This window comes from Exophiala oligosperma (assembly GCF_000835515.1).
Source record: "Exophiala oligosperma strain CBS 72588 unplaced genomic scaffold supercont1.1, whole genome shotgun sequence".
Classification (NCBI taxonomy): domain Eukaryota; kingdom Fungi; phylum Ascomycota; class Eurotiomycetes; order Chaetothyriales; family Herpotrichiellaceae; genus Exophiala; species Exophiala oligosperma.
In genome coordinates, this window is record NW_015622818.1 from 1,362,821 (window position 1) to 1,390,041 (window position 27,221).

The 27,221-nt window shown below is 51.5% G+C and overlaps 12 protein-coding genes across 14 annotated transcripts; 7 read left to right on the plus strand and 5 right to left on the minus strand.

Moving 5' to 3' along the window:
- Positions 1–573: 573 nt before the first annotated feature.
- PV06_00462 (uncharacterized protein) lies at positions 574–1,438 on the minus strand. The gene has a single exon (XM_016400963.1). It carries the CDS (start codon positions 1,148–1,150, stop codon positions 830–832), a length of 321 nt encoding a protein of 106 aa, XP_016268016.1. The 5' UTR covers positions 1,151–1,438; the 3' UTR covers positions 574–829.
- Positions 1,439–2,184: 746 nt separating this feature from the next.
- PV06_00463 (uncharacterized protein) lies at positions 2,185–3,189 on the plus strand (the record flags this gene model as incomplete). The annotated part of the gene is made up of 1 exon (XM_016400964.1): positions 2,185–3,189. One exon carries the CDS (start codon positions 2,185–2,187, stop codon positions 3,187–3,189), a length of 1,005 nt encoding a protein of 334 aa, XP_016268017.1.
- A 350-nt stretch (positions 3,190–3,539) lies between these two features.
- Positions 3,540–4,580, plus strand: PV06_00464 (uncharacterized protein). Its single transcript, XM_016400965.1, has one exon. It carries the CDS (start codon positions 4,112–4,114, stop codon positions 4,421–4,423), a length of 312 nt encoding a protein of 103 aa, XP_016268018.1. The 5' UTR covers positions 3,540–4,111; the 3' UTR covers positions 4,424–4,580.
- Positions 4,581–5,134: 554 nt separating this feature from the next.
- Positions 5,135–7,944, plus strand: PV06_00465 (uncharacterized protein; the record flags this gene model as incomplete). The annotated part of the gene is made up of 4 exons (XM_016400966.1): positions 5,135–5,332; positions 5,394–5,521; positions 5,581–5,960; positions 6,008–7,944. 4 exons carry the CDS (start codon positions 5,135–5,137, stop codon positions 7,942–7,944), a joined length of 2,643 nt encoding a protein of 880 aa, XP_016268019.1.
- A 932-nt stretch (positions 7,945–8,876) lies between these two features.
- PV06_00466 (uncharacterized protein) lies at positions 8,877–10,835 on the plus strand (the record flags this gene model as incomplete). Its single annotated transcript, XM_016400967.1, has 1 exon — positions 8,877–10,835. One exon carries the CDS (start codon positions 8,877–8,879, stop codon positions 10,833–10,835), a length of 1,959 nt encoding a protein of 652 aa, XP_016268020.1.
- Positions 10,836–11,085: 250 nt separating this feature from the next.
- On the minus strand, positions 11,086–12,356 carry PV06_00467 (uncharacterized protein; the record flags this gene model as incomplete). The annotated part of the gene is made up of 3 exons (XM_016400968.1): positions 11,086–11,238; positions 11,378–11,586; positions 11,723–12,356. 3 exons carry the CDS (start codon positions 12,354–12,356, stop codon positions 11,086–11,088), a joined length of 996 nt encoding a protein of 331 aa, XP_016268021.1.
- A 448-nt stretch (positions 12,357–12,804) lies between these two features.
- PV06_00468 (uncharacterized protein) lies at positions 12,805–14,290 on the minus strand. Its single transcript, XM_016400969.1, has 4 exons — positions 13,712–14,290; positions 13,580–13,648; positions 13,337–13,523; positions 12,805–13,263 (listed from the first exon to the last, which is right to left on the minus strand). Exons 1-4 carry the CDS (start codon positions 13,879–13,881, stop codon positions 12,901–12,903), a joined length of 789 nt encoding a protein of 262 aa, XP_016268022.1. The 5' UTR covers positions 13,882–14,290; the 3' UTR covers positions 12,805–12,900.
- A 360-nt stretch (positions 14,291–14,650) lies between these two features.
- Positions 14,651–17,887, plus strand: PV06_00469 (uncharacterized protein). Its single transcript, XM_016400970.1, has 2 exons — positions 14,651–14,928; positions 14,985–17,887. Exons 1-2 carry the CDS (start codon positions 14,794–14,796, stop codon positions 17,484–17,486), a joined length of 2,637 nt encoding a protein of 878 aa, XP_016268023.1. The 5' UTR covers positions 14,651–14,793; the 3' UTR covers positions 17,487–17,887.
- Positions 17,888–19,812: 1,925 nt separating this feature from the next.
- PV06_00470 (uncharacterized protein) lies at positions 19,813–20,628 on the plus strand (the record flags this gene model as incomplete). The annotated part of the gene is made up of 1 exon (XM_016400971.1): positions 19,813–20,628. One exon carries the CDS (start codon positions 19,813–19,815, stop codon positions 20,626–20,628), a length of 816 nt encoding a protein of 271 aa, XP_016268024.1.
- On the minus strand, positions 20,223–22,094 carry PV06_00471 (uncharacterized protein). The gene is made up of 2 exons (XM_016400972.1): positions 20,760–22,094; positions 20,223–20,702 (listed from the first exon to the last, which is right to left on the minus strand). The coding sequence occupies exons 1-2, from the start codon at positions 21,846–21,848 to the stop codon at positions 20,655–20,657; spliced, it is 1,137 nt and encodes a 378-aa protein (XP_016268025.1). The 5' UTR covers positions 21,849–22,094; the 3' UTR covers positions 20,223–20,654.
- Positions 22,095–22,788: 694 nt separating this feature from the next.
- PV06_00472 lies at positions 22,789–24,076 on the plus strand. 3 transcript variants are annotated; one of them, XM_016400974.1, is made up of 4 exons: positions 22,789–22,922; positions 23,093–23,272; positions 23,347–23,498; positions 23,604–24,076. In XM_016400974.1, exons 1-4 carry the CDS (start codon positions 22,910–22,912, stop codon positions 23,721–23,723), a joined length of 465 nt encoding a protein of 154 aa, XP_016268027.1. In that variant the 5' UTR covers positions 22,789–22,909; the 3' UTR covers positions 23,724–24,076. The 3 variants fall into 3 exon arrangements, with proteins under 3 accessions (XP_016268027.1, XP_016268026.1, XP_016268028.1); XM_016400973.1 differs by having other exon boundaries at positions 23,347–24,076; XM_016400975.1 differs by having other exon boundaries at positions 23,093–24,076.
- Positions 24,077–24,480: 404 nt separating this feature from the next.
- Positions 24,481–26,351, minus strand: PV06_00473 (uncharacterized protein; the record flags this gene model as incomplete). The annotated part of the gene is made up of 4 exons (XM_016400976.1): positions 24,481–25,425; positions 25,476–25,856; positions 25,910–26,051; positions 26,107–26,351. The coding sequence occupies 4 exons, from the start codon at positions 26,349–26,351 to the stop codon at positions 24,481–24,483; spliced, it is 1,713 nt and encodes a 570-aa protein (XP_016268029.1).
- Between the last annotated feature and the right edge of the window lie 870 nt (positions 26,352–27,221).

Sequence of the window (27,221 nt, forward strand, 5' to 3'; positions counted from 1 at the left end):
GATTTTTCAGGAACGTGCGCCACGCAAAGTACCCTGGCTTGGTGCGAGGGTAGGAGTCGCGGGGCACTTCCCAGCGGCGGAAGTGTTGGGCTCGTGCTGCCGTCTGGAGAAGCGGCGATGGGTCGGGAGTGTGCAGAATGAGGAATTTGGTCATTTTCTGGGCGTAGTGTAGTTCATATGGGACGGAGGTGTCTTGGACCGTGATTTTGTTTGGGTCTTCGGCATGGGCTGCGTCGATTATGGAAAGGGCTCGAGTGAGGTTTGGAGACATGGTGGTGCGTGGGCGTACGAGAGCGATGCTTTTGGATAGTGGCTTTTTAGTTATCTAGTAAAAGTAACAAATACTTTGGGTTTCGCGAGAACTCCGTCTGGGTTGTTTGGATCTGGCACACGAGGCTGCGGTGAGGGATGGTGTGGTGGTGGTTCGTACGGGTAGAACATCAATAGTGTGATCTGCAAATATTCAAAAATAGGCGAGGAATTGGAATCCCGCTCGACGTCATTGGCTCAGCCTTGTGATGCATACACTTTCGCATGTGTCTCCGTTGGTGTTGGTGTTTCAATCGACAAAACTGCGAGTACAAGTGTTTCTATTAGGAGAGATTGGCGCTTGGACATTCTCTTCAAGTCTGAATATAAACATGGGTTCGTGTGCTTCAAGGTGGTCGTCCTTGGATGTCGAGGACTGGAGTAGCACGCAATACGACACAATCACACTGCAGCAAGTTGGAATGCATAGTAATCAGTCCTCGACTCCTCATTATTTGTCCTACCAAATATTCCTACTTCGCCCTTTTTGTCTCTAGTATACAATGCGCCCGAGAAAAGCTCAGGCTCCTCCCTCACGCTTTGCATATTCGTCCTCCATCCTCTCGGTATACAAGGCATCGGCTTCGTTCTTGGTCAGCCTCTTTTGCTCACCGACACCTCCAGTAGTGATGCGTCCCTGCGGTGGTTGCCCTGCTCCGTTCATGATTTGAGGCTGCTGGGCTGAGGCGTCGACGGGGACTCTCGTCTTCGTAGTTGTCGTTTTCTTGTGACTGGCATTGGCTCCAAGGCTGAGACTGCCTGAAACAGCACCAGCGACGGATGCACCGGCATTCGCAACGGCCTCTGATGTCTTTTTAAAGTATCCTGCGTCGTCTGACATGGTGGTGGTATACTCGTAGTAGGACAGTGGCAAGAGGGACTGTTTGTTTGGCAGGGAAATAGATGAACGGTACCGTCGTGGTGTTGTTGTGTGTGGGAGATTTGCAGCGAGGATAGAGAATTGTAAAGAAATCAAATCGATGCCTTGGTACACCGGAAATGTTTTGCGATATCTTTATGTGTTTCTTGATGCTCGTATCTCACCTTGACGCACTTCGAAAACCGGTTTTTGGTTGCTGAGTTTACCATCTTCGTCTCAAGTTGTTACTCGTCACAAAGGGACCTTGACCCTTGTCGTGGGCCGAGGCCAACGACGTCATCCACGTTTCTCGTACGATCTGCACATGCGAATTTGTGGCTGTTTCATCGGATGTTGCCGAGACCTGGTGGATTGGCGTTGATGAAATACGAGATACGACGAGTGCGAATATGTCTACATATTCGAGGTTTTACATGTCAACGGTCGTCTGAGATAGCAGGAGGAAATGGTAGACTGCATCATTCGCTCAGTGCTAGCTAGATTGGCTCGGACGAGCACATAATGCGACAACATGGCCAAAACCACCCCTCGCATTTCGACCTCTGCTTCTTCCACCATGCGGAAACGAAATGTGCGAGGAGCAGAATAAGGTATACTGTATAATCCAGTCGATTCTGAATACAAGGCGCGATTTCATTCTGTCTTCATGAATGCCAATATCCTATTCGTAATTGACAAGCGCCTCGGTGCTATTCACTTACACCCCCTGACCGCCCAACATCCACTGCTATTGTCACTGTATATTGGTACTCACTATTGTGATATTCACTTCGTACCGCCATGGCAACCACCATTAACAGCAGGAAAATCTCCTCATCAATGGCTTCTTCACTGTGTGTTGAAATTTTAGTGTTGCAAAAGCTTTTCAACCGTACCCTGCCTCACCGCCCGGCAAGCTACCTGAATCCTCATCTAACAGCATCATCTCTCCTTCTCTCGAAAACATTTCTCTCCATAACAGACCGAACGAACAATCACTCGAACAATCAATCACCATGCTCTACACAATCTCCGTCTACCAACTCTTCTGGGGACTGCTGTCTCAAATCTTTGGATTTGTAGACATCTGTCTCGCTCTCTCTTTGATTGCATTTGCAATCACCAACATTTCGATCGCGTGCCAGAAATGCACTGGCAAGACCTTGTTTGAGGTTGTGTGCCTCACCATCACCACCATCAAGGGTGGCCGACGTGGCGCTGGTCGCGTGTCGGTCGCCTGTCAGACAACTCAGACCTTTGGTGGTTACCGGTCGGTAGCCACCCAGACCAACCCCTGCGACGACGACTTCCACTACAACAAGCGGTTCCCTCGTCGCCTGAGAAACAATGGCGTGCCGTGCCCCTTCCTTAGGGTGCCGGATGAGGGTGTTTCTGTGTTCGCGGACCGCCGCAACGCATACCGCCTTCGTGGTCGATTTGCTCTGGTGCAGGACGCCCAGCCAAGTGGTACCAACACCGCTGGTGTGACTCCTGGCACTCCTTTTTCGGGTCTCGGAAAACGAGACATGGACTCATTCGAAGATCAATCGACTCACGAAGAGTCGGAGTCGGAGTTGGAGTTGGTGGCGCGTCCGGACCGAAAGATTCTGGCGCCTCGCGTTCGGGGGGCGGGGACTGTCCAATGTCCCATCGCTCCTCAGAGTGCGGCCCTTGCTGGTGTCCTTCTCGACGACAACGAGGATGGCACCACGATAGATATTGACGATGAGGAGAATGATGACCTGGAGATCATCATTGACAAGATCGTCTTACCTTCGGCACCCCATGTCGAAGAACAAAGTCCTCGAGTTGAGGCACAAAGTCCTCGAGTTGAGGCCGACATGGGGGAGAAGGGTGAGGAGGATGGGAAGGAGGATGGGGGTGATGTTGGGCCAGGAGAGGCATTGGTGTTGGAGGTGGAGGAGGAGGAGGGTGATAGCATGGCGCCAGCTGACTTTGGAGAGGATGATGATGATGATGACATGGAGTTTGCGCCAGCTGGCTTTGGGGAGGAGGAGTGAGTGGCTGGGCCGGATGAACCCAAGAGCCTGATGTGTGAGGGATGGAGGATGGAGTGAACCTACCTACCTGTATGTGTACATACGCAGCCTGGAGCTGCAGCAGAGGAATGTGAATGAAGTTGAAAAACACATTCCACACGTATTGACCGCTTCTTAGACTTTCGTACCTCGCTCTTCAGCAATCGCCGAAGTTCAACACCGACACGGCGAGGATGCTCATATCAACGCGAAGTCACACGATGACTCTCTACAATGCAAGGTCTTTTGTCCCCGACGATCAGGTAGAGTTTTCCAGTCGGGAACTGTAAACCGCGTCGGGGATGAAATAATGAGTCCCAGTCCCCAATTTGCCCGACGTCGAAGTGAATACCCATCCTGGTACATTCGGCAAATCTCAATTCCCTTTGGTCCATTCTTCTTGTCAGCTGCCTGAGCCACTCATTCGCAGTCTGGAACTGCCGTATTGGTAAGACAGACAGTTTTTGCTCGTGGGGAAGCTTTTCGCTTGGTCAGAAGGCTGGTTCGACCACGGGACGCCCTGCGCAGAGAGAAGAAAAAATCATGCGCATTCGGCCGATTCGGGCACTCGAAGTCCGCCAGCACATGTACGATCTGCACTGACTGGCACTAATCAGCCATAAGCCATGGCACGATTCTTTCGGACGAGATGCAAGGCATATCTCGGGCCCGCCGGTCATGGCTGAATCCGGGCTCCGAGTACGCGGAAACTATTCAAAGGTCCTCGTCCGTGTGTACACTAGTGATTGGAGGCGGAGGACGAGCGGAGGGTCGTGGTGGAAAGGCACTTCGCGACTTCTGGCGAGTCTAGCCGCTCTTGCGGGCTCCAAACGCTGAACACGAAAGCGAGAAACTTCGATAGGCGACAGCTGTCGAACGGGCCAGGAATGAGAATCTCTCCGATATGAGGTTTTTTACCAGCATTTTCGTATCATCCGTCGCTCGTCATGGAGACTTTTGTTACTCGGGCACGGAGTCTCCACGGACGTCCACACGTTTTTTTCTCGCAAGGTGCAGGGTGTCCATTGTGGTATGCGGATGTGTTTGCAAATGTCACGCTACCGAGAGCCAGGACACCCTTTTGGTGGCAATGAAACAAATCCCCTGCCCAAAAGGGTACGAGTGGGAAGAAATACAAAGGCTGAGACACATGGGCAGACCGCCTGAAGCGAGGAGGTATGGATACTGGACTTGTAGAGGAATCGAAGCCTGGTGAGCCTGACACACGCCACAGGGTAGCAAACAGGGAAGCCCGTTAACACCGACGGGGGTGCAGGGGAGTGCCCGGGGGAGGCCTGGATGAGCCTACTGCACTCGCTCAATAGCCCCGAGGGTGGCACTATAGGCTTAGGTACGGAACTCCGCTTGTTCTTGGGCGTTGCTTGGGCGGTGGTTTCAGGACTCAGGCTCCGACCCATCTCGTCATAGGCTAGCGACACTAGGCCTGTCGGGGCCAAAGGCAGGGGCCCTGTCGTAAATCGTATCCCTGCCCATTAGCCGTGCTGCACCACCACACACATCATCGCTAACACGTTAAAGATGATACACTTTTCTCTGCCTGATTTCTAAACCCCAGAGACTCCTTACCACATCATCTCTTTGATTGCTTCCAAGTATTCGTTCGGAACTGTTCGTCTTCCGCTCTTCCACCATCCTTTCTTTTTTCTCTACTCTTCCGCCCTCAGCTTGTATGCCCGTGCTCGTCAGCAGCACAGCCATCGACGAAACGAACCTCGTCCTGCCCTCCGCCCAGTAATACAGCACTGTCATCCTGCGAATATGCGCCCATTGGCTTATCAATCCTGAGACTTCTCCGCCCTGTGGCCACTATCAGCGGATCGCTGCATTCCGCTGCCAAAGAATCATCTTTCAGAAGCTGCGGGCCCCCGAGTGCACTTCTCTTTGCCTGTCCAGCGTCGCCGCCGCCATGGACCACAGACCGAGCCTGGACAGTCTGGGGTATGACATGTCCCACTTCATGCCTCAGCACCCTCCCCAGATCTTCGGCGCCTACAACCCAGACGGCACACCGATTCCTCCGACGTTGCCACCCGGTCCCTACTTCGGAGACTTGAACGATGGTATGGTGGATGAGAATGATCCCAAGCGTAGACGTATCGCTAGGGTGTGTCACCCTCCCCGAGCTGAGACCAAAGAAAGTTGACCTTGTCTGACATTGAATCCAGGCTTGCGATATGTGCCGGAAGAAGAAAATCAAGTGTGACGGGAAGATGCCCAAGTGCGGACATTGTATCAACTACAAAACAGAGTGTGTCTTTACACAGGTGGAAAAGAAGCGGAATCCTCCCAAAGGGTGAGTAACCATGATGTCCAGCGGGGGGGTCGTCCTGGCAAGGCTGACATACCTGCTAGAGCCAAATACATCGAGGGCTTAGAAAACCGACTAGGCCGTATGGAATCGTTACTGCGCATGTCCGGTCTTCTAACTGAAGATGATGCGGGCAAGACAGACCTGGGTACGTTAGAGAAACGCCTAGCGGAGAAAGCTTCTGCCAAAGAGTCCGGGCCCAAAGCAACAGAATCCCCTGGAGCTCCCAAGAGTGGCGCGAGTTCTTCAGTCCCCGAGAGTTCCCCCCGGCCGGGGTCTACACATCACTCACATGACACACCACGAGATACTATTACGACACCCAGTACCGTCGACGGTGACAAGTCTCGTGAAGAAGTGGAAAACCTCTCCGAAGCCATGTGTTCGCTAGTCACCAACAATGTGGGTGAGACCAGATACATTGGTGAGTGGCACGTCGTCTCCTACGTCTCCTCCGCTGACTTTGGTTAGGTTCTTCCTCGGCGTTTTCCATCTTCTCCAGTAAAGGTATCGAATGGGTCAACGAAAAGACAGGAGACACGTCTTTCCAAGAGACCATACAGAATGCTGTCAACGAAGATGACAACAAGTGGCAGTATTGGAAACCCGAAGTCTTTGGTGACATCTTTGTACGCCGTGTCTTCAAGCCCCTGCCACCCAAGGAGGAAGCCCTATCACTATTCAAGGACTTCTTCGAGAACTTTAATTGCATGTTTCCTCTCTTCCATGAACCTACCTTTATGCATCTAGTGGAAAAGCAATATTCTAAAGAACCGTACGAGGGCAGTGGCTGGTGGGCCAGTATCAATGTTGCCCTCGCCATCGCCTATCGCATTCGAGTCATGAGCAATGTCGTTCCTCAAGAGGATGACCAGAAAGCCTGGCTATATCTGAAGAATGCCATGGGAGTCATCACAGAGCTGACGATGCGAAATACCGACTTGCTCAGTGTCCAGGCCCTCCTCGGCATGGCACTGTTCTTGCAAGGAACACCGAACCCCCAGCCATCCTTCTTCCTTATCTCTGCCGCCATTAGATGCTCTCACACAATTGGACTGCACAAACGTGGCTCTAATTTCAACTTGAATCCTATCGAGGCAGAGCAGCGGAAACGAGTCTTCTGGATCGCATATCTTCTCGATAAAGACTCATGCTTGCGTGCAGGTCGACCTCCCGCGCAAGATGACGATGACATGAACGTCGAATTGCCATCCGAAGATCCTCCGGACAACATAGGAAATGTCCCACTGGCCGATGGAAAGGGCAAGATCAACCTCTTCCGTCTTATGTGTGAGTTCGCTATCATATCCAGCAAGGTCTACCGGCAACTATACTCAGTACAAGCTTCGAAACAAAGCGACGGTGAACTACTCAACACGATCGGAGAGCTCGACAGGGAATTGGAAGCGTGGAAAGACAGCATTCCACTAGACTTCCGACCCGAGCATGAAATTAAAACAGCACATACTCCCCTCATCCTACATATCGTCGTCCTTCACTTCTCTTATTACAACTGCTTAACAACAATACACCGAATGTCAGTCCATCATGGGTATTGGACAAGTCGGTTGTCGGAGTACGCCATCCAAGGCCTGAACGCCAGACCACTGAACCCCAGAGTATTCTCGTCCGCCGCTCTCTGTGTTTCAGCAGCTCGTGCCTCGATCCACCTCATCAAGTATATCCCACAGGGTGACTTTGCATGTGTCTGGTTGGTTCTGTACTTTCCAGTGTCAGCACTCGTGACATTGTTCGCCAACATTTTACAAAATCCGCAAGATACCCGTGCCAGAGCTGACATCAAGCTCATGGACCTTGTGGTGAACTTTCTATCGAACGTGGCCCATGATGAGGGCACAGGGTCTTTGAATCGCATGCTCACCGTCTGCTCGGAGTTTGCTCGCATTGCACGAGTTGTGATTGAGAAAGCCGAGAAGGAAGGCTCGAAACGGAAACGAAGACTCGTGCCCGAGGAAGTACTGCGGGTCAATCAATCGGCCATGGCTCAAGTTCAGGCTCAGATCAATGGACGGAAACCTAGCTCAAGAAGATCTAGTGGGGCAGGTGGTTCTCCTCGGAATGCTATCAATGTGCCTGCAACACAATCTACACCCATGGCCAACACCAACGCCACTCCTCAAACCTTTTTCAACGTACCCGGTTTCGATGGGAACGAGTATCCTGACATGATGAGTCAGCATGGTATGAGTCCAGACATGGGACAAATGCCCAGCGCCACCATGTCGCCTCTTAATGTCGGTTCTTTTCAACAACCTTTTGTACCCCAAGATTTATGGCAAATGCCCATGACTTTTGAATGGGACTGGGCGGATTTTGGGCAATCCGGCGGCTACAATGATTTTATATTCAACGATAACATGAATGACGGGACCATGCATCAACAGTGAGACTTTGACATTTGACTTTGTGTGTGTCTTGCAAGAGTTTGTCCATGTTCAAACACCGGGGAGGCTTTATGCATGTGGGCGGTTCTCTGTCAACCGGGGCAAGCGATGGCGCACATTTGAGCAACAGATGTAATGTACTAGCAGCAACGAACTTTTGTACCAGTATCATGATACCCTCTATTCCTATGATCCTGCAATGGTCTCTTTCTTTCGCAGGAATTCTGTTTGTACTTCTTGGAAACCTTTCGAGATGATGAGTCAAGGCCGCCCCTTCTTTTTGAAAACAATCATGGTTTGTCCAGGCTGAAAGGGTTTTTCCTGTATTGACAGATTCACAGGTTCTTGTTTGTGCGTTTTGAACGCGTTCACTGCGCTATTTGCTGCCGGCGCTCCGCTGCCTTGTCACCATTCACGAGAATTTTGGCAAAAACACCAATTCAATGGGTGCTGAAGGGGGGGTTCAGGTTCCATTGTCCCATTGTTTCCACAACTTGTTTTGTTTATTGATGCAGCAGCCCACTCATTGTCCACTGATTGCCAACTGGCGACAATATCATTTGATGAATTAAATGACCCTTTGTGCTTTCAGAAACAATCATCTCTTTGTTTTTACGCCGGTATCTTACAGAACACACCAGACTCTATCTGTTGTTCCATTACCACTACCATTACCATTTCCCTTTTCCACTTTCATTTCCACACCTTCAAGACCATTTCTTCTGGAAATCGAGCTCTGAGAAACAAGAAGAACAAAACAAGAACCAAACCCAACGACACCAAACTTCAAACTTCAAACTTCAAACTGCAAACTGCAAACTGCTGGCCAGTTTACCAAGTTCGCTTCAGACCTCTTTTAACCTTCTTTTTCCCGGTCTTCTCTGAACCAACAAAACAACTTGCAATTTCTTCACCAAAAATATAAAAAAAGAAAAATGGCAAACGCTCTTCTCTTCCTCTCCGTCATCTGGTTGAGATTGCAGACATGGTGGTCCTTTTCTGGTGTCGGTGGTGTCCCGTCATTGTCACTCCCGGCCATCAGTATCCCCTTGGACTCTTTCAGCGTCTCTCCTCCTGCCATCTTCGAGTCTTCAGAATGGCTGAATGGTTTCCTTGGGTTTCTCAACGTCCCCAGACCTGGATTGATCTCCGCGGTTTCGGATGACCAAGGCATCTCTTTGAACATCCACGTGCCTCTCAACACCGGACTTCTAGCACCTCTTTGTTCTTCGCCCAACATGATCTCACCGCGTCTGGATTTCCAGCGACTACCTCCACAGTCACTGCCGACCAATGCGTCAAGAGTTATTCAAGTGGACGATTATTGCGCCGTACCCTTTGAGACTGCTCCTGGAAGTGGTATTGTCAAGGACGAGCATTATATAACCGATTCGGCAACACCCGACAACGACAACACCAATCCCAACAACAAATGGAGTCATCTTCCCGAGTCAAAGTGGCTCGCTTGGTTCTTGTCTGGTGGTCATCAAGCTGCAACGCCTGTTCCCATTGGAGCAAGTCTGTCATCTAAAATCGAAATTGGCTCGTTTACCTTGGAAATTCCTCATACTCTCCTGACGACCTTTGGAATTTTGGTCATCGCCACCGTAATCTCGTGGCGTGTGTATATACACATCATCACTGTGTTGGAACAAGAAGACGTCGACTTCACACGTGATGTTTGGGCAGTTGAAACTCTTCCTAGCTCCATTGACGACTTTGTCTTTGCCAGCCTTGTGGCGGAGTCGACCACCACCCAAGAAACGACGTCGACTCACGATGATCCTGAGGAACCTGACATCATACCCAACGAGTCTTCTCAAGATACCGTGCAAAAGGACTCCAGTATCTCCTTTGGCTTCCGCTTCGTCGTTATCATCTTGAGAGCACGTATCGCCAACCTCGTCTCCAATGCCCGTCAGCTGACTGATGAAGTCAAGACGTTGGAAAATTGGAATGCGGCTCTCACCCACGCCAACGAAGAGCAGTCGGCTCAATTGAACACGGTCCGCAAAGAACTGGATGAAGCCCGGGAAGCCGTCAAGGACCTCGAGAGCGAGGAGCAAGACTACCAGGACCAGATGGAAGGCATCCTCGAGAACAATGTCCGCCTGGGCAACCAGGTCGAGCGACTGGGTCAGGCGAATGGTGCGCTTCAAGCCACCATCGCGAGGCTCACGAGGGAGAATGACTCACTCGGTGACGACAACCGTCGTTGTAGTTGCCAGGGACAAGGACATACTACCACCACTGGCGGCCGATCCTCGACTTTGCCCATGACGGTCCCTTCGGAGGCGACGAAGAAGACAACTACCTCTCCTGATCTTGTTGCTGCTCCTGCTCCTGCACCGGTCACCTCCTCGCGAGCATCGTCGGTTTCTTCTGCCGTGTCGCTGCGTGCTACGGCGGCCTATCCTCGCGCCGGCGGCTCGGTCATGTATGGTCCACCCCGCCTCAATGAGGAGGGGATCCCTACAAGGCCGATGACGCGGAGAGAGCGCGAGGATAGGCGGGCTTCGGCGGCAGAAGCAGCAGCTACTGCCGCCGCTGTTGTTGTTGTGCAGCCAAGTGGAGCTGAGGACTCCGTTGGCGACGGCAACAAACACAACACTGCGGCGGTGGGTGCCTCGGAGGAGGAGATCGTCGTGCCCAAGACCGACGAGGAGGTACAAGAGAGCGCTGGTCAAGATGACCATGCTGCCGCTCTTGAAGAAACGCGGACCTTGGGAGACAGCCGCCGGGCAAATGTGGATGGAGGACGCGTGGACGACAATGGCAAGGAAAAAGCCAAGGGGGGCAACGACGAGGCAACAGATGCCAGCCGTCGTCATCGTCGTGAAGAGGATGGGAAGAATGGGCAGAAGGAGATGAAGAAGAGCAAGTGGGCTTCTTGAGTGTGTGGGGTGTGTGTACGCAAGAGATGGCGAGGGATGTTGGTGGATGTTTTTGGTATGTCGGCCAAGGGAGCAGGAAGATTGGCGATGGGAAAAGAGTAGAAATTTTACTGTAAATATATGATACTGGAATGGCCGGCCTTTGCAGTGCAAAACCAGCAGTACTTTGTGTCCGACACCTCGCTGGTTTTTCCGAGGTGGTGACGATAAGTTCAAAAAGGAATGAATGTTCGCAAAGCAAAAAGAAACGTTACAATCCAACACTCTCTGCGAAATCTTTACAGGTCGTACAGAATCCCCATGTCCTGGCACAGTTGAATTCGACGCTCTCCTGGCTGCTGTCTGGAGAGGTTGTACCGGCCCCGTCGGAAAGGAGAATCACGTCGTATCCTTTCGAGAAGGCCTAGAACAGACGCACGGGAGAATCCGTTAGTGACAGTTGAAGAATGGGAAGAAAAGGTGCAACGAGAGATACGAAAGTTCAATGAAAAAGACTCGAAAGAAAACAATCAAATTAGGGATACACGGTACTCGATACTTACGTCCTGTAGACTCCCCCCGACACATTGATCCGTATTGACACCGGCGAAGAGAAGAGTTGTTATGCCCTCCTTCTCCAGAAAATCCGTACACATTGTCCTCGTGCCCCAGAGGCCGGACATGCGGTTCTTGTGAATCCATACATCGGCGGGACTGGCAGTGAGGCCTTGTTCGTATGATGCGCGCAACTCGGGAGTCAGGTCGGCGTTCCCTATTGATTTTGTTTGGTATGTTTTAGATTGAGGTTTTTTTTTAAATCAGGCCAGAGTAGGCGGTAGGGTAGGGTTGTGCAAGGTCAGGTAGGTGAATTGGAAAGGGGAGAAGGAGAGGAAAAACAAGATTCTTACATGTATCTCTCATCAACAATCGACCTCCATCGACCGTCGTTTTGCCTTCCAACGTCACGGGTCCAATGTCGGTACCCAGACCTTTGTAGAGGCGAGGGTTCTTGCCCGACGTTTCGATCTGTGGGTCGGCGGAGGGAAAGGTGTCGCAACCCTGGTTGACGCCGTGGGAGTCGACGGCCGCGCTTCTGTCCTCGGTGTTTGTGTACGATTCAGAACTCGAAGCGGGCACGGTCTCGAAGCCGAACGCTCGCAACGTCGAAGGGGGCATGGCTTTGACTTCGGCGTCGGTGAGGCCCCAGTTCAGCCAGACGACGCGGATGCCGGCCTTGCGCGCGGCGGGGATGGCGTACGTGAGTAGCTGGTTTTGAGCGAGGAGACCCTTGGAGCCCTCGGGCCGCCCGAGAGACGGGGACAGGAAGAAATTCTGCATGTCGACGATCACGAGCGCCGTCTTGGACGAGGCGACGGTGACGGGCAGGGTGTTGGTCTTGAGCGTGTGGTTCGGCGTCGGGCGGGGCGAGGTCGGCGTCGCGGGGTGCGTCAGGTCGAACCCTCTGGTCGAGTCGTAGAGCCAGAAGGACCCTTCGGGGTCGCCTATGACGCCACGGCGATGGGAGGGGTCGGTGTTGTTCATTGTTTGTCCCTTTACGAGAGAGTCGGTCGGACGACGAGGCTGAAAATTGTCAGGGGGAGGGGGAGGGGGAAGCCCCATAAGACCGAGTGGGGATCAGGACGGGATGAAGTCAAGCGATCTACGATAGATCCAGGGCGATCCGGGATGATGGCTGTAGCTTTGAAGCTGAGATGATAAGAGGGAAGAAGGGTACGGAGAATAAAAAGCAAGATAGTCTGCTCATATCACTGTTGGGACCACGACAGCGGAAGATCGAGAAGGTGTACGTTGGTCATGTCCGCGCTGGTTGCAGGCTTTAGTGCGAAACCCCGCAGTTGTTCGAGATAAGCGTCAGTCTCAAATGGGAAGGTTGTAAAACGGGGGAGTCTCGCGTCGTTGATCCTGACTTGCAAGGATCACTCTTCACACAGTAATGGGGGTGTTTCATGGTGTAAGAGAGAAAAACAGCCAGAGAAAAGTGCTCTTATGCCATTGGGTGAGTAAGAGGGGAGACGTTACGGGTGAGTAACCTCCTAAAAAGGGCTTTCCTCATCTGTCCAGCACCTCAGTCGTCCAAATGGAACTTAAACCAATCCACAGCTTGTGAAAAAGCTGCCTCCATGGCAAATCGAAGTCGTTTGTCCTTGATATCTCCCCTCACAGCGAAGCCGTGACTGACGCCGCCGTACAAGTCTATCTGCCAGGGGACACCGGCTTTCTTCAAGATGGCTTCGCTCTGGTGTCTGCCTTCCGCAGTGAAGATGCCGTCGATCTCCGCCGCGGCGATGGAGAATGGCCGTGTGATGGCTGCCAATTCCTCGGTGTCGACGAACGAAGGATGTGCACCATAGCCGGCATCGAATGAGCCTTCTTTCAAAAAGCGAACAACGTATTTGGCGCCAAAGCAATATCCGACTGCGCCGAGTTTCTGTGCATGTTTCTCAGCTTCAGTCTCGTACGGTCTGGCGAGAGGTGTCTTGATGTCAATGGACGACGCGTACCTTGATGCCAAGTTCCATCTTCATCTTCTTGATGCACGCTTCAATGATAGGGTCGATACTTGCAGGATCATGGGCGAGCTTTCTGTCCGAGTAGTGGCCTAGCTTCCACTTGGCGAGGTCGACGTTGGCAAAGTTGTTCATCTCGATGAAGTCTCCGTAAAAGAGGTCAGGAATGACGACGTAATAGCTGTGACGATCAGGTCAGCTATACTGGTGTCAGGACTCGATACAACTCCATCTTACCCTCGAGCCGCAAACTGATCGGCAAGGAGTTGCGCATTATTTGAAGTGTGGCCGATGACATCGGGAATGCTGTATTTGAGATGGGTTCAGTTAGCACTGGTCTTGTTGGAACAACACATGGCTATGGCTCACAAAAGAATCCCGTGCTTCTTCTCATCAGAACCTGATATTTTGGGCTCGGTGATATAAGCATCGACTGGACCAAGTTGGGTGTTGACGAAGCTTGACTCAATGCGACCGGTGGGTGTGCCGTCATGCTTGAACCCTTTGACGCAACAGGTTTGCATAGGACCTGAAGCCATGTTGCTGCTGGTAAGGAGTGGGAAGGGCTAAGGAGGATGATGATCGCAGGTTGACTCCGGTTGAACGGTGTTCGTCTTCTTTCCAATGCTTCTCAGGCTCTTTATAGCCACACTCAACGACACTTCATGTCTGCTGGCTCACCTGCTTAGGAAGCATTGCCTCGTACATCCTCATAGCAATAAGGTCGTCCAGAAACGTGTTGCTCGTACAAGAAGATCAAACAGCCCGACAGTCATCTGATTGGAGGACAACCGAAGTGAAGCCAGTACCTTAGCTGAGCATAGATCCACACGGACGAATTCGCAGGGAGGCATTACCAGTACTCGTAGAGAGAGACTATCTACGATAGTAGTCACATTCGCACCAATTCGACCCTGAGAGAGAGAGAGATAGAGAGGTACTTCAACACCTTACTAACACGACACGCGACCAACCACGTGATGTCGTTCACAGGTTCGCTCTCGTTCTCGTTCTCGTTCTCGTTCTCGTATTCTGTTAGCACTTTGTACTCGGTGAGTTGGGTAGGCTGAGACCAACGGCAAGGTAACTGTTCACGTGCATCTGAAGAGATAGATGTATCATGATGAACACAAGAATTCACGTGTTACTACTCCATGTTGTACCTAGGTTGAAGCTCAGGTACGAAGGAGTACATACGGAGGACTGAAGGGATGTAATTATACCCCACACATTCGTCACTCGTGTGGTGTGTGGGCTAAAGAAAAGTGTCACCTTTCGAGAAAGCATACTGTGTACTCGGTGCATCTTCACCACTCAACCCTTACTAGCCGTCATCACCTCGATCTGATTTTGTTCTGGACTGTATAGCGTTGCTATTCGTTTTCCTTGCTGTCTAACAATAAATCTCTGGCTTGCATTTTGCCCGTGGATCCCATCCAGACCGCTGCAACATGGCTCTTCTCCAAGCTAGAGTCAAGAGTGTCCTTTCGGGCGATACCTTGATTATTACCAACCAGAAAGGCGCTGAGCGTACTCTGTCTCTAGCATATATTTCTGCTCCTCGTCTGAAGAGAGAAGGGGACGAAGTAAGCTTCCCTCCACTTTCAGACCACTGCTCAAGCTAATACCATTTACACTAAAGCCCTTTGCCTTTCAATCCCGCGAGTTCATCCGAGAACAATGTCTCGGCAAGGTCATTCAATTCCAAGTCCTTTACGCCATTCCTACCACGAAACGAGAATACGGCCGAGTTAAACTTCCTACCGGAGTTGAGTTACCGGATCTGATCGTGCAGGAAGGTTGGGCCAAAGTACGAGAGGATGCGGGTAAGAAGGAGGATGACGAGAATGCGCTGGCATACTTGGACAAGCTCCGAACCCTCGAAGGTGAGGCAAAGTCAGAGGGCAAAGGTGTCTGGGGTAAAGGTGGTCATATCGAGACGTCCTCAGAGGTTGCCGACCCCAATGCCCTAGTCGAGCAATACAAGGGCAAGAAGATCGATGCCATTATTGAGCGTGTCCTCACTGGGGATCGCTTGATCGCACGTGTCATGCTCACCCCCACCAAGCACGTTCAGACAATGTTGGTCATGGCGGGGATAAGAACTCCAGCCACGAAAAGAACCTCTCCCGAAGGGAAGGATATCCCTGCGGAACCATATGGTACCGAAGCGCATACATTTGTGGAGGAAAGATTACACCAACGAAAGTGTGCGGTTGAATTGCTCGGGGTGACACCACAAAATCAACTCATCGCAAATGTACTACACCCCAAAGGCAACATTGCAAAATTCCTGCTTGAAGCTGGTCTGGCCAGATCGAATGACCAACATGTCACTCTGCTTGGAAACGAGATGTCGCAATTCAGACAAGCTGAGAACGCTGCAAAGACTGCGCGAAGGGGTATCTTTACTGGAGTTTCCTCCAAAGCTGCTGGCGTACAGGAGGCTGATTTTACCGTCTCACGAGTACTCAATGCCGAGACCGTCTTCATTAGAACTCGATCTGGCGAAGAGCGGAAAGTGACTCTTTCAAGCATACGTCAACCCAAGCCTTCCGATCCGAAGCAAGCTCCATTCGGCGCCGATGCAAAGGAATTCCTGAGGAAGCGTTTGATCGGTAAGCATGTCAAGGTCAGCATTGACGGCAAGAGACCTGCTTCGGAAGGTTTCGAGGAGCGAGAAGTGGCCACCGTCATCATCAACGGGAAAAATATTGCCTTGACTATGGTCGAAGCTGGATATGCTTCTGTCATCAGACATAGACGCGATGATGATGATCGTTCCCCGGACTACGATGCTCTCCTTCTCGCAGAAGAAACCGCCCAAAAGGAAGAAAAGGGCATGTGGTCACCAAAAGCACCAGCGGCCAAGAAATATCAGGATTACTCCGAAAGTCTACAGAAGGCCAAAATGGAGGCTTCAGTTCTGCAGAGGCAGAAGAAGGTCCCCGCCGTGGTCGATTTTGTGCGAGCTGGCTCGAGATTCGTCGTCCTTGTTCCTCGCGAAAATGCCAAGTTGACCTTTGTCCTATCCGGAATCCGCACTCCCAAGCCCGCAAGACAGCCGGGCGATGCTTCTGAGCCATTTGGGCAAGAGGCTCTGGATTTTGCCAGCAGGAGATGCATGCAGCGAGATGTTGAGATCGACGTCGAAAACACTGACAAGGTCGGTGGCTTCATCGGCACCATGTACGTCGGGCGTGAAAACTTTGCCAAAACCTTGGTCGAAGAAGGTCTAGCATCAGTGCACGCCTACTCCGCCGAACAAAGTGGACACGCCAATGAGCTCGTCGCCGCCGAAAAGAAAGCCAAGGAAGGACGAAAGGGTATGTGGCATGATTGGGACCCCAGCCAGGAGCAGGAAGAGCAAGCAGAAGAAGCCCCTCTTCCCACCAACGGCACCAACGGAACCAACGGGGAATCGACCGAGAGGAGAAAGGACTACCGTGATGTGATGGTGACGCATGTCGACGAGGCCGGAAAACTCAAGATCCAACAGATCGGGTCTGGCACGACCGGCTTGACCGAGCTGATGAACGCCTTCAAATCCTTCCACCTCAACAAGGCGAACGACACCCCTCTACCGGGACCTCCCAAGGTCGGGGACGTCGTCGCCGCCAAATTCACGCTGGACAACGAATGGTACCGGGCCAAGGTACGGAGGGTCGACCGCGAAGGCAAGAAGGTCGACGTGACCTACCTCGACTATGGCAATTCGGAGACGGTGCCCTGGAGTCGCCTGCGGCCCCTGACCCAGCCCCAATTCTCGACGCAGAAATTGAAGCCGCAAGCCACGGACGCGGTCCTTTCCTTCCTGCAGCTGCCCACCTCTCAGCAGTACCTCCGAGACGCGGTCGACTTCGTCATGGAGCAGACCGAGGGTCGGGAGTTGGTCGCGAACGTGGACTACGTCGCCCCCGAGGGCACCCTGTATCTCACCCTGCTCGACCCCAAGGTTTCGTCAAAGATCGACGAGAGCATCAACGCCGAGGTGGTCAGAGAAGGGCTGGCCATGATCCCGACGAAATTGAAGGCCTGGGAACGACAATCGGCGGACACGTTGACCCAGCTGCGAGCCCTCCAGGATCAGGCCAAGGAGGCCCGCAGAGGCATGTGGGAGTATGGTGATTTGACGGAAGATTAAACAAAAAAGTCCGACGTCTGGACTCGCATCGACGTTGATGCGAATGGGCACTCGAACCAAGGTAAGGGGACCGTCAGACCGAGGATTCCACACACACACACACACACACACACACACAACAAGGAGAACGACAGTTTACAGACAGAAGCATTTACGACACGCCAGAGGGGAAAAAAAACCAAAAAGCATTTTCCACGTCAAAAAAGGGACCGTTCGGGCACCCAAAAAAAAATTGGCACAATTCAGCGACCTGGCTCTTTGTCCCTTTTCCTGTTTTTGCACATAGCATGGCGAATTTGACGAACCTGTTGAAGTAAGCAAGTACATACCTACATAGCAACCTTCACAATACCCATGATGAGCATGACCATGACCCACGTCGAGTGAGGGATGGAGCTGATGCAGGATTGCATTTTGTTTGTTTGTGTTTTTTTTTTCTCTTTGCTTTTTCATAACTCTTCATCCTCCTGCGTCTCGATTCGTATACTGCTGGGCGGCATTGGATCCGAAAGCACGCCCTTGTTGTTTTGTGCTCCATCTCCCTACGGATAGGACACCCCCTCCCCTGGTAAACTATTCCCTATTTAGCTGTGTTGTGTGCTTCTTTTGGCGGACAAGGAGCGAGCTCCTTGCTTCGTTTACGGCTTGCAGTCAGTCACAGTCAGGGCAGTCAGTCAGTTTCTCGGTAAGAACAAGCCCCCCCTTGACTCACGCAGGACCATGCGTACATAGGTGGCCCGTACACGGGCACGAGTACTACCCCATCACCCGCAGCCCTGCACGGTGCACACACCCACACACACAAGGGGGTGGGGAGGGCCAAAGGGTTTTGGCACGCGTGGTACGGATCCTATTGAGCCTCGCAAGGTCTTTTTTCACGGTTCTCTTTGGTCTTCCTGCGAGGTGGTTATCCTCCTTGGTTTTATTGCATTTTGATCCCAAGACTTCCCGTAAGGCGTCAATATCACCAGGTTAAGAGTGACGGGTTACACAACCACTGAGACACAGACCAAACTCCACTGCTTGGTTGAGGCAACTACTCGATATTTACCAGCCACTGGAGTATCCTCGTACAGCTTGCTACTCCATAGGGTACTGTTGTACTGTTGTCCTGTTGTAAATCAATATACGCACTCCGAAAATAGCAAAAACGACTCAAGAATCCGACAAAAACCAAGGCGTCGGGAACGTTGCAACGTTGCACATTGCGCGTGGTACCACAGTAAGTACGGTAAATAATGTCACACACTCACACAGCAACAAGGCTACGCCCCTCGTCTCACTTCGATGCCATCCATGGTCATTGTTCTCTCGGACGCCGACAGCATGGAACCATCTAGTTGCTCGCAGCTTAAGACGCCCTGGACCTGAGACGAAAAAGACCTGGTACTGACAGAACACACCCCCACCGTTGCAGATTGGAAGCCTTGGGAACCAGGGAAAAGTGCCACCTCTGCTATATCCGCACGGCGTATGTAAAAATGCCCATTTCCTTCGGGCCCAATATTATCCAGCCGAGTTAATCAGAGCTTCCTCTCATACCATGTCGGTGGTACTCGGACTCGTGGCACCATAAGCCCCGGCGATTCACTAGGAAGACAATAGTTATGCATAGACTTTGGGGGCCTCAGCTCTGTACGAGCAAGAAACAAAGACATTGCTTTTCGAGAGAACCCCGGTCTCCTGCACACATACCTGATCTTCTGTCCTCGTACGGCACAGCCGAAAGTTGTACGGAAATCTTTCGTAGGACTTCATGCATGTTCAAGCCAAGGTAGCTCGAAGGGGCCCAACGGAGTGGACCCCATCATTCAAGACTGAAATTCCGTAGGCTCTATGCGAACCCATGGATAAGGGCACAAGGCGCCTCTGCGACACTCACGTTGGCAAAAGTCCATGGTTGCCCAGCGAGTGGAACAGTATGACCGGGATCGAATTAGAATAGTGAACCATAAAGAACCCATGTTCTTGTCTCATCGCCCCTTGCTCCCGGTGTTCTGTCTGCGACGTGCCAAGCCATAGACCTCTGATGGAGTTCGGAAATGGCACAAGCATAAGCATTAGTAGTACTTCCTGGACTGGGCTGGAATGGAACCAAGACTGAATAGGAGGAAGGGGAGGCAAGGTAGTTGATAGGATGGTAGTGAATATATGGTGTCCAGCATGTGTCTGGAAGAACCTCGCGAGACTCAAATATAGGCTCTGCATTTCCCATCTGGAAGTTCCATCTGGAAGAAGACTCTCGAGACTGTTCTTGACACATACCAATCCTTCACGTATCGTTGCCGATGATACATTCAGTCTCCATTTAGCGTAAGACTTGACCATGGCTCCATCTCTCCCACCGACCCCTAAGCCACAAATCCCCATGGATTTCCTGGGACCACTTCAAGTCATAGCGGCAGGTCTGCCACGCTGCGCGACAAGCACGCTCAAAGAAGTCTTCGAGGATCAATTGTCCATTGGACCGACCATGCACATGAACCGCTGTCTTCCACAGCCAGCAAAGATGAAACTTGTGCATGACGCCCTTCGCGAGCAAGACACGATGAAACGCCGCGCCATACTATACCAGCTGTTCCAAGGATGCGCGGCCACCACGGATTTCCCTGGCCATCTGTTTATCGAGGATCTGGTCGAGATGTACCCGGACGCCAAGGTGGTCCTGAACGTGCGCAAGGGAGGCGCCACGGACTGGGCGACGAGTATGAAGACGACCATCGCACCGTTCATGAGCTGGTCGTACCGCGTGGCGTGCTACTGGAGCGTGCCGGATTGGTGGCATTATCAGACGGAGATAGCATGGGAGGGTGACGTCCGAAAGCGCTTTGGTGTGAATCATTTTTGGGATTCCGGCGTTTACGACATGCACAACGAGTGGGTGAAGAGGGTTTGTCGTGAACATGGGAAGGACGTGTTGCTCTGGGAGCCAGGCATGGGATGGGAGGAGCTGTGCAGGTTCCTGGGGAAGGAAGTGCCGGTCGTGCCGTTGCCGAGAAACAATGATCGAAAGAAGATGGAGGGCGTTGTGAAATGGAGGATCGCTCTTGGATGGAAATTATGGGCGAGGAAGGCTGTGATGACAGTTCTAGCAACTGTCCTTGGAAGCTGGGGGTTGAACAGGATGTTAACGCTGACTTGATCAAGCTGTGGAGCGGCACATTGTTTTCATGGCTGCCGAATCATCAACCCTGGAATGAGAGCAGTAGCATACATCTGTGAATGTTAGAAAAGAGAGGAGAGACGACGTACCAACCAATGTGAGAAACTTACCACGGCAGTTATAGGCATGAGCTCAGTCAAGCGCTGTGACACATCTTTATCTAGGACGGGCACGAGTCCGAAATCTTCCCAAGCCTCACAGATTTGATCCGGCAACGTTCTCAGCTTTGACTCTACACTGAACTTGCTGCCTTCCGAGTCTCTCATCTTGTCGAGCAAGGGCAATGCGGCGTGAACGCCCAATGCAGTCCCAAACTCACGAAAGGCAAGTCGTGACTCGAGAGGTCGGTCAAAGTAACCCGTGTTGGCTATCTTTATCAGATTCTGCAGAGTACGATATTGCAACTGCGATGCCCAACCTTGCTCAGGCGGCCAAGCTGGCTCAGGAACTAGCCAATGTGCCGTCCACAGAGTCATTCCGATATCGAGAGTATCGTGTGTTGAATAGTGCGGAGCTTTCTGGTCGACTATCTTCTTCAAAGCAGAAATCTCTCCATCGAGAACATGATGATTGTCACTGAGTTGTTGAAGGAGCGAGTATGTTACGTAGCCATCAATGGGGTCAAGGTTGCCTTCAGAATTGACAAGGCGATGGGACAGGTCCATGCTGACCTTCCAAAACATTCTTGGGCGCTCTGCAGAAGCGTTGGTCATGAAGTGAGGAAGGGCCGCTTTGGCCATGGACACAGCTTGGTCATTGTACCATTTGTTGCCCGTGACCAGGCTCATTCGATTGAGTGCAAACATCCATACGGTCAGGTAGTGGAAGTACTGCCCATCACCGTCCGGACCGCTCTCATCGTGCTTGCCAATCCGAAGGCCACCTCCCAGAGGATCGTCATCAGTGGCACCAGGAAGTCTCTGTTTTCCATCCCTGGTATAACCTAGGACGTCGTGGACTGCCGTCACAAGGTTCGTGGCGAAGGTGAGATACTGTGTCTCCCCTGTGATTTTGTACAAGGTCAGGAAATTGACTACTGCGAACCCATCAGTCCAGAGATATCGCCCTCGGTGCCCTTCTGCAGCAGGTGGTGGCACCCACTGACTCAAGTTTGGGTCGTTGGGTTCGGGGAAGCGGCCATATGTCGAGTCCATTGCCTGGATGAACTTGGCGAGTTTTTTCGCGTCTGGAGCTGCCATGGTTCTTCGTGAGCTGACGTGGGGCAAGTCAGGAAGAGAGAGGAGTGGTCAGCAACAGGGACGGAGATGGTGGAGTTGTAGGATAGGGGCAGGTAACGGTCGATGAACCGCCCTCGAAGATGGCAACTTGATGCTTATGCGGTTGCGAAAGATCGACCTCATTCATCGTACGATAGTCAGTGAAACGAATAAAACCAGGTGATCAAGAGGTATCGATGTACGGAATCAACGGATGATGATCTTGCGTCTACGAATAAATAACCTGATGTCAATTTGAGGCAGGGATGTCGAGGGGCGCATTCGATTGGTCGAACATCTCTGGTTGTGATGGAAGAGCAGAAGCACGAGAAGCAATAAGCGAGGTTATGTCCGCATCGAACACCCAAGTCGTGAAAGATTAGCAAGCTGTAAGACAGATAGTCACACTGTCATCAAAGTTGTTCTTCCACATGTGCAAGGAAAGGTCACACGAGAAGAACTCTTTGGTCAGGAGAAAGGTTCATGCTGAGGTACCACCAGAGGATTGCAGAGTCTGAAAGCTGACAGTGAGGAAGCAGGAATGATGATGTCTGCTTGATGAGCCTTGGAGTACTTGTAGATACCTTCTACTCATATGTCAATTGACAGATCGTCGAGTACTTGTTCTTGTATCATTTCGATGTACCATTTCATGTATGATGACGAGAATGATGGAAAGGGGGGAGGGAAATTTAAATCCGGGACTCGGGAGGACTAAAGTCCGAAAAGAAACAAACCCTTGGCAGCCCCTCATGAGCCCCTCATTTTTTGATCATCGGAAAATACGTTTCGCTCGACGTCAATGGGCACGAAATGCTCCGTTACAGCTGCTGGTCGCTGGGATCATCACCAAGTTCCCCCCCCCCCCCGTACTTCGGCGCAGTTCCATTGATTACGCCTTTAGCAATCTTTTCCTGTTCTTCAGACTCTTCTTCTCTTCTCTTCCTTTTCTTCTCTAACCGTATATTCAATCCATCACCACCTTTCCCGACTTTAACATCTCGAATTTTAAAAAGCTCCCAAATTCAAACACACAAGTCAAAATGGTCAAAGCAGGTAAGCAAAGCACAACGTGAACCCCTCCATCCCTACTTTGTACCCTTGCTCGCTCTGAATCATTGGAGCTCGAATGCCTACTACCTGTCCATTCCGCACCCTGTTTTGTCAGCAACTTCTTTTGATCTTCGGAGAAACTGACATTCTCTCTCGTTCTTGTCTGGTCACAGTTGCCGTCCTCCGAGGAGACTCCAAGATCACTGGCACAGTGACCTTTGAGCAGACCTCCGAATCCGGCCCAACCACCATCACCTGGGACATTACCGGCCACGACGCCAATGCTGAGCGAGGCATGCACGTTCACCAGTTTGGTGACAACACCAACGGTTGCACCAGCGCCGGTCCTCACTGTATGTATTTGCCTACGAAAGGACCATCATCTCGACGCACGACCGACAAAAACAAATGCTTACTGTCCACACAGACAACCCATTCGGCAAGACCCACGGTGCCCCCTCAGACTCTGACCGTCACGTCGGTGACCTTGGAAACTTCAAGACCGATGGTCAAGGTAACGCCAAGGGTAGCGTGAGCGACAGTCTCGTCAAGTTGTTTGGAGAGCACAGTGTCCTAGGAGTACGTTTTACATCCTTCACCTCTCCCTCTGACACCCTCCCCCCTCCCCTCTCCACCAACACAATCGAGACAAGAGAGACTAACATGTATCGTCTCACACAACAGCGAACCATCGTCGTCCACGCCGGTACCGATGATCTCGGCAAGGGCGGGAACGAAGAGAGCAAGAAGACCGGTAACGCTGGTCCTCGACCTGCCTGCGGTGTCATTGGCATCGCCGCATAAGATGTTGAAAAAGCAGCAAGACAAAAAAACATGAGGGGAGAAGAACAAAGACAAAGACAAAACAAGAAATAGATTGGTTGTTTTCCGAGGCAAAAAGGAACTGCATTGCAACTGCAAAGCCAGAGAGCCAACTGGATCTTGTTTTTGTTCTTGTCGACAACCCTCACTTATTTTTAAAACAACCGACAGCATGCAATTATTTTGGAATGATGAAATGATGGAGTGATACCACCAGGTTTCCTTTTTCTTAGCTAGCCAGCTGGTCTTGGTTTCCATGGACCACGTAGCAAAAAGAATTAAAGTCACCCAAAAAGCAAATATAAACGAAACAAGTCAATCCAAACAAATATCCAGGTATCAAGTTACTCGTACGCGAACTGTAGTGTAACCAAGTATAAGGGTATATCCACAGGTACCATGCTCGGTGCCTGCCCAGTCTGTGCAAAGGTAGCCATTTTCCCACCCTCGATCAATAATCTAGCGCCGTTCTCGATCTCATGCTATGTAAACCGCAAACAGAATGGACCCTCTACTGGGCCTCAAGGGATCTCTCCCGAGGACTTCAAGCAAAACCCAAGATGTCAGAAAACAATGTTTGAGAGTCAACAACCATTCCACCACCGCCCAAGCATTCAATCATACGCCGACATTGTATCAACAAGTCCCCCTTGCCCCGAATGACAAAAGTGCCGCGGAAAGATCGCAGCAGCATCTCATCAGTCGAAAGAACGCCCAAACCAAAACGACCCCATCAGATTTACACCTCGGTGGCAGTGACAAATCTTTCCATCGGAGGCCGCTCGATTTCCTTCTCCTTTTCATCCCCACCGTGACCGTTCTGGGTTGTCATGGCCAGCTTCTCCGTTTCGATGGCCAGACCTTTGGCCGGATCACTTGCCACGGTCACTTCACCGTGTCCTGTATTCTCGGCATTGGGTGCATGTCCGTTCGCCGTCTCTGGAATTGTCGAGACTGACTCACCGTTCAGTTGATCTGCGATAGCTTGGGTCATTGCCGCAGAGTGCGCGGGAATAGGTCCAGGCTGAGGCTGTGATGGCGGATGGGGATGTTGTTGTGATGCTGAGTTGTCTGAGGAAGCTCGTGTGTCAATTGTTGTGGACTGGTGAACCGTCTGTACTGTGGTCGATGCTTGTTCCGGTTCTTTCGACGCTGTCTTGCTCTCGATGATAGCGGCTGCAGTAGTACCACCTGTTGCCGCGGCGGATGCGGCTTCAGCGTGATGATGAGGCTTGGCTGTGCCGTTAGCTCCAGTCTTGCCATTCTCTGTTGATACGTGCGGGAGGCCTTTGCCCGCGTGGACGGGAAGCTCTGTGTAATCTGCCGCATAAGCAATCGGTCGCTTCTTCTCAACTTCTTCATCTGGAGTTCGCAATTTGCCCTTCTCGGAGCCGACGACCACTCTCTTCCCATCAAGCCATTGACATGGACCTCTAACCCAGCCTTTATTTCCATCCTTCTCTAGAGCCGCACGTGTCTCGTCGTCGAGATCTGGGAGTTCGCCCCATTCCCACTCGAGGTCACCGCCGTATCGTTTCGGGAAGTCCTTGGTCTCCATGAACTTCGAAAGAGTCGGTTTCACGTCGTGCTTGCTTAGGATGAAGATTTTCGAGACAGTTACAGGATCGAACCATCGCTTGATCCAACCCCATACGGTCGGGAAGAACGAAGGGGCACCGATGATCTAAGCCAGTCAGTCCAGACCATGAATGTTTCTGACAACAGAGTACTCACAAATATCCTGTCCAGCGTCTCGGGGTAGTGTGCCGTGGCTAGCACACTAGCGTCTTGCATGTGGCCTTTCAAATTCCAAAACTGGGTCAATCCGACGCCAGAAATGTCGACAATGTTTGTGGAATTTGTCACGGGGACTTCAGGGTTTGGCCGTTCGAGAGTAGAAACCAGTGGCAGGACAAAGTTGAGCAAATTCTGGTATAAGGCGAATAGAGGAATGAGTTTTGCTGGTGTGGAGAGGGTTTTGTGGTATGGAAGGCTGTCTTTGTATGATTGCGACTCTTTCTGATATTTGGACACATTCTTGCCGTCGAGTCCTTTGATCACGTATACGTAGATGGGAATGCCTCGCTTATCTCGATGCCCGGTCCATTGAGGATACTGCCAGCATATTAGTTGCTCAAGTCTGGGCTGCGATTCACAGAATTTCCCACCATAAGACGCGCTCTTTCGTAGGTTTCCACATCGAAATGGTTGTAGAGCTCGTCCACCCGCTGATCTTTCAACCATTTCTCTGTGTCTGTGAATTGGCCAATTGCACCGTCCACATCGAACTTGCGAGCGCGCAGATATCGGCTGCATAACACGTCAGCGCATGGGAGGGGGACCCCGAGAGATCATGCACACGTACAGAAGCGTTGCATCATCGTGGGAGGGTTTGCCATTGATCCCGTCAGGCGTCCACCACCCTCCTTTTTGCAGTTCTTTCTTGAAGTCTACAAGTTTTTCTTCTTGCGTAGGAGTGAGGTGGTGGAGGGTGCCCGTCAGAGGATCGGTGGTCGTTGTTCTCGTCAGAGTCGGATGGGCTTGAGTAGAATGCTCTGAATGATGCGACTGATGCGATTGGCCGGTGAGGGTGCGATAGAGTTGGCTCATCTCGTGGGCGTGTAGCCTGACGCGCTACAGTGAGGCTTCTGGACCCAAGAGATGAGGGTATTTCGGCCGCACAGATCGAGATGTGCGTGTATCAAAGAAAAGAGTCGAATACAACGTCTCGAAAAGAGAAAGGAAAGAATGATGAAAAGGACGTTGAACACCAGACTGAGACCGGGACTTGATGTAGGAGTCAGTCGGTTGGGGGGCTAATGATGCAGGTCAAATTGTTTGTAGGACTCTACGAAGATGAGTCTGTGCTAAGAAAGCCACCGACGGAAGGACGAAAACAAGTATCTCCAAGAAGACGTCGAGGAAGCCGTCACCAACAAGCCTGCTTAGACTGTATGGGCACTTTTTTCAGTTAGATAGGGACTCCAAAGGCCCAAAAAAGATCCCACCTCCCTCTAAAGCCCGTAAGTCTGGATCGGGGTCAAATAATCACGTCGGGCAGCCCGGCAGCGAGGGCAGCAGGGCCGAGAAATGACAAGCAATAGGGAGCCAATGGAGGCATGGATGAAGCTGTTGCTGATATCATCTTGCGACGATGCATAAGACAAACACGGATCGCATCGCTACAATCTCGTACCCGAAAGCCGCCTGCACGGAAAGCCGCCTGCACGGGACAAAACTGCGCGCGTAGAATACGGAAGACGACAAATATTCCCGCCGACCTGTCACCATGGGTTTAATTATTCATAAGGCTTTGCAGATCTTGCATAAATCTTGACCTCATTGATTTTTATCGATGCTGAGGTTGAAATTTTTGCCCGAGATTGCCCTTGAGACATTTATTAAAACATTCATTTCCCTCCTGACCACGTCCAAAACCCTTTGTCAATGATTCTCGTTAGTGATCAAATTACTCGGTGC

What these genes read in the sequence shown, in the direction of transcription:
- PV06_00462 (XM_016400963.1), bottom strand. Translation starts at nt 1,150, where the DNA reads ATGTCAGACGACGCAGGATACTTTAAAAAGACATCAGAGGCCGTTGCG.
- PV06_00464 (XM_016400965.1), top strand. Translation starts at nt 4,112, where the DNA reads ATGAGGTTTTTTACCAGCATTTTCGTATCATCCGTCGCTCGTCATGGA.
- PV06_00468 (XM_016400969.1), bottom strand. Translation starts at nt 13,881, where the DNA reads ATGGCTTCAGGTCCTATGCAAACCTGTTGCGTCAAAGGGTTCAAGCAT. An exon ending in AAGAAGCACGGGATTCTTTT is followed by an intron (nt 13,649 to 13,711) that starts GTGAGCCATAGC and finishes TCTCAAATACAG; the next exon opens with CATTCCCGATGTCATCGGCC. An exon ending in AGATGGAACTTGGCATCAAG is followed by an intron (nt 13,264 to 13,336) that starts GTACGCGTCGTC and finishes AAACATGCACAG; the next exon opens with AAACTCGGCGCAGTCGGATA.
- PV06_00469 (XM_016400970.1), top strand. Translation starts at nt 14,794, where the DNA reads ATGGCTCTTCTCCAAGCTAGAGTCAAGAGTGTCCTTTCGGGCGATACC. An exon ending in TGAAGAGAGAAGGGGACGAA is followed by an intron (nt 14,929 to 14,984) that starts GTAAGCTTCCCT and finishes TTTACACTAAAG; the next exon opens with CCCTTTGCCTTTCAATCCCG.
- PV06_00471 (XM_016400972.1), bottom strand. Translation starts at nt 21,848, where the DNA reads ATGGCAGCTCCAGACGCGAAAAAACTCGCCAAGTTCATCCAGGCAATG. An exon ending in TCATGCCTATAACTGCCGTG is followed by an intron (nt 20,703 to 20,759) that starts GTAAGTTTCTCA and finishes TAACATTCACAG; the next exon opens with ATGTATGCTACTGCTCTCAT.
- PV06_00472 (XM_016400973.1), top strand. An exon ending in CACCAGCGCCGGTCCTCACT is followed by an intron (nt 23,273 to 23,346) that starts GTATGTATTTGC and finishes CTGTCCACACAG; the next exon opens with ACAACCCATTCGGCAAGACC.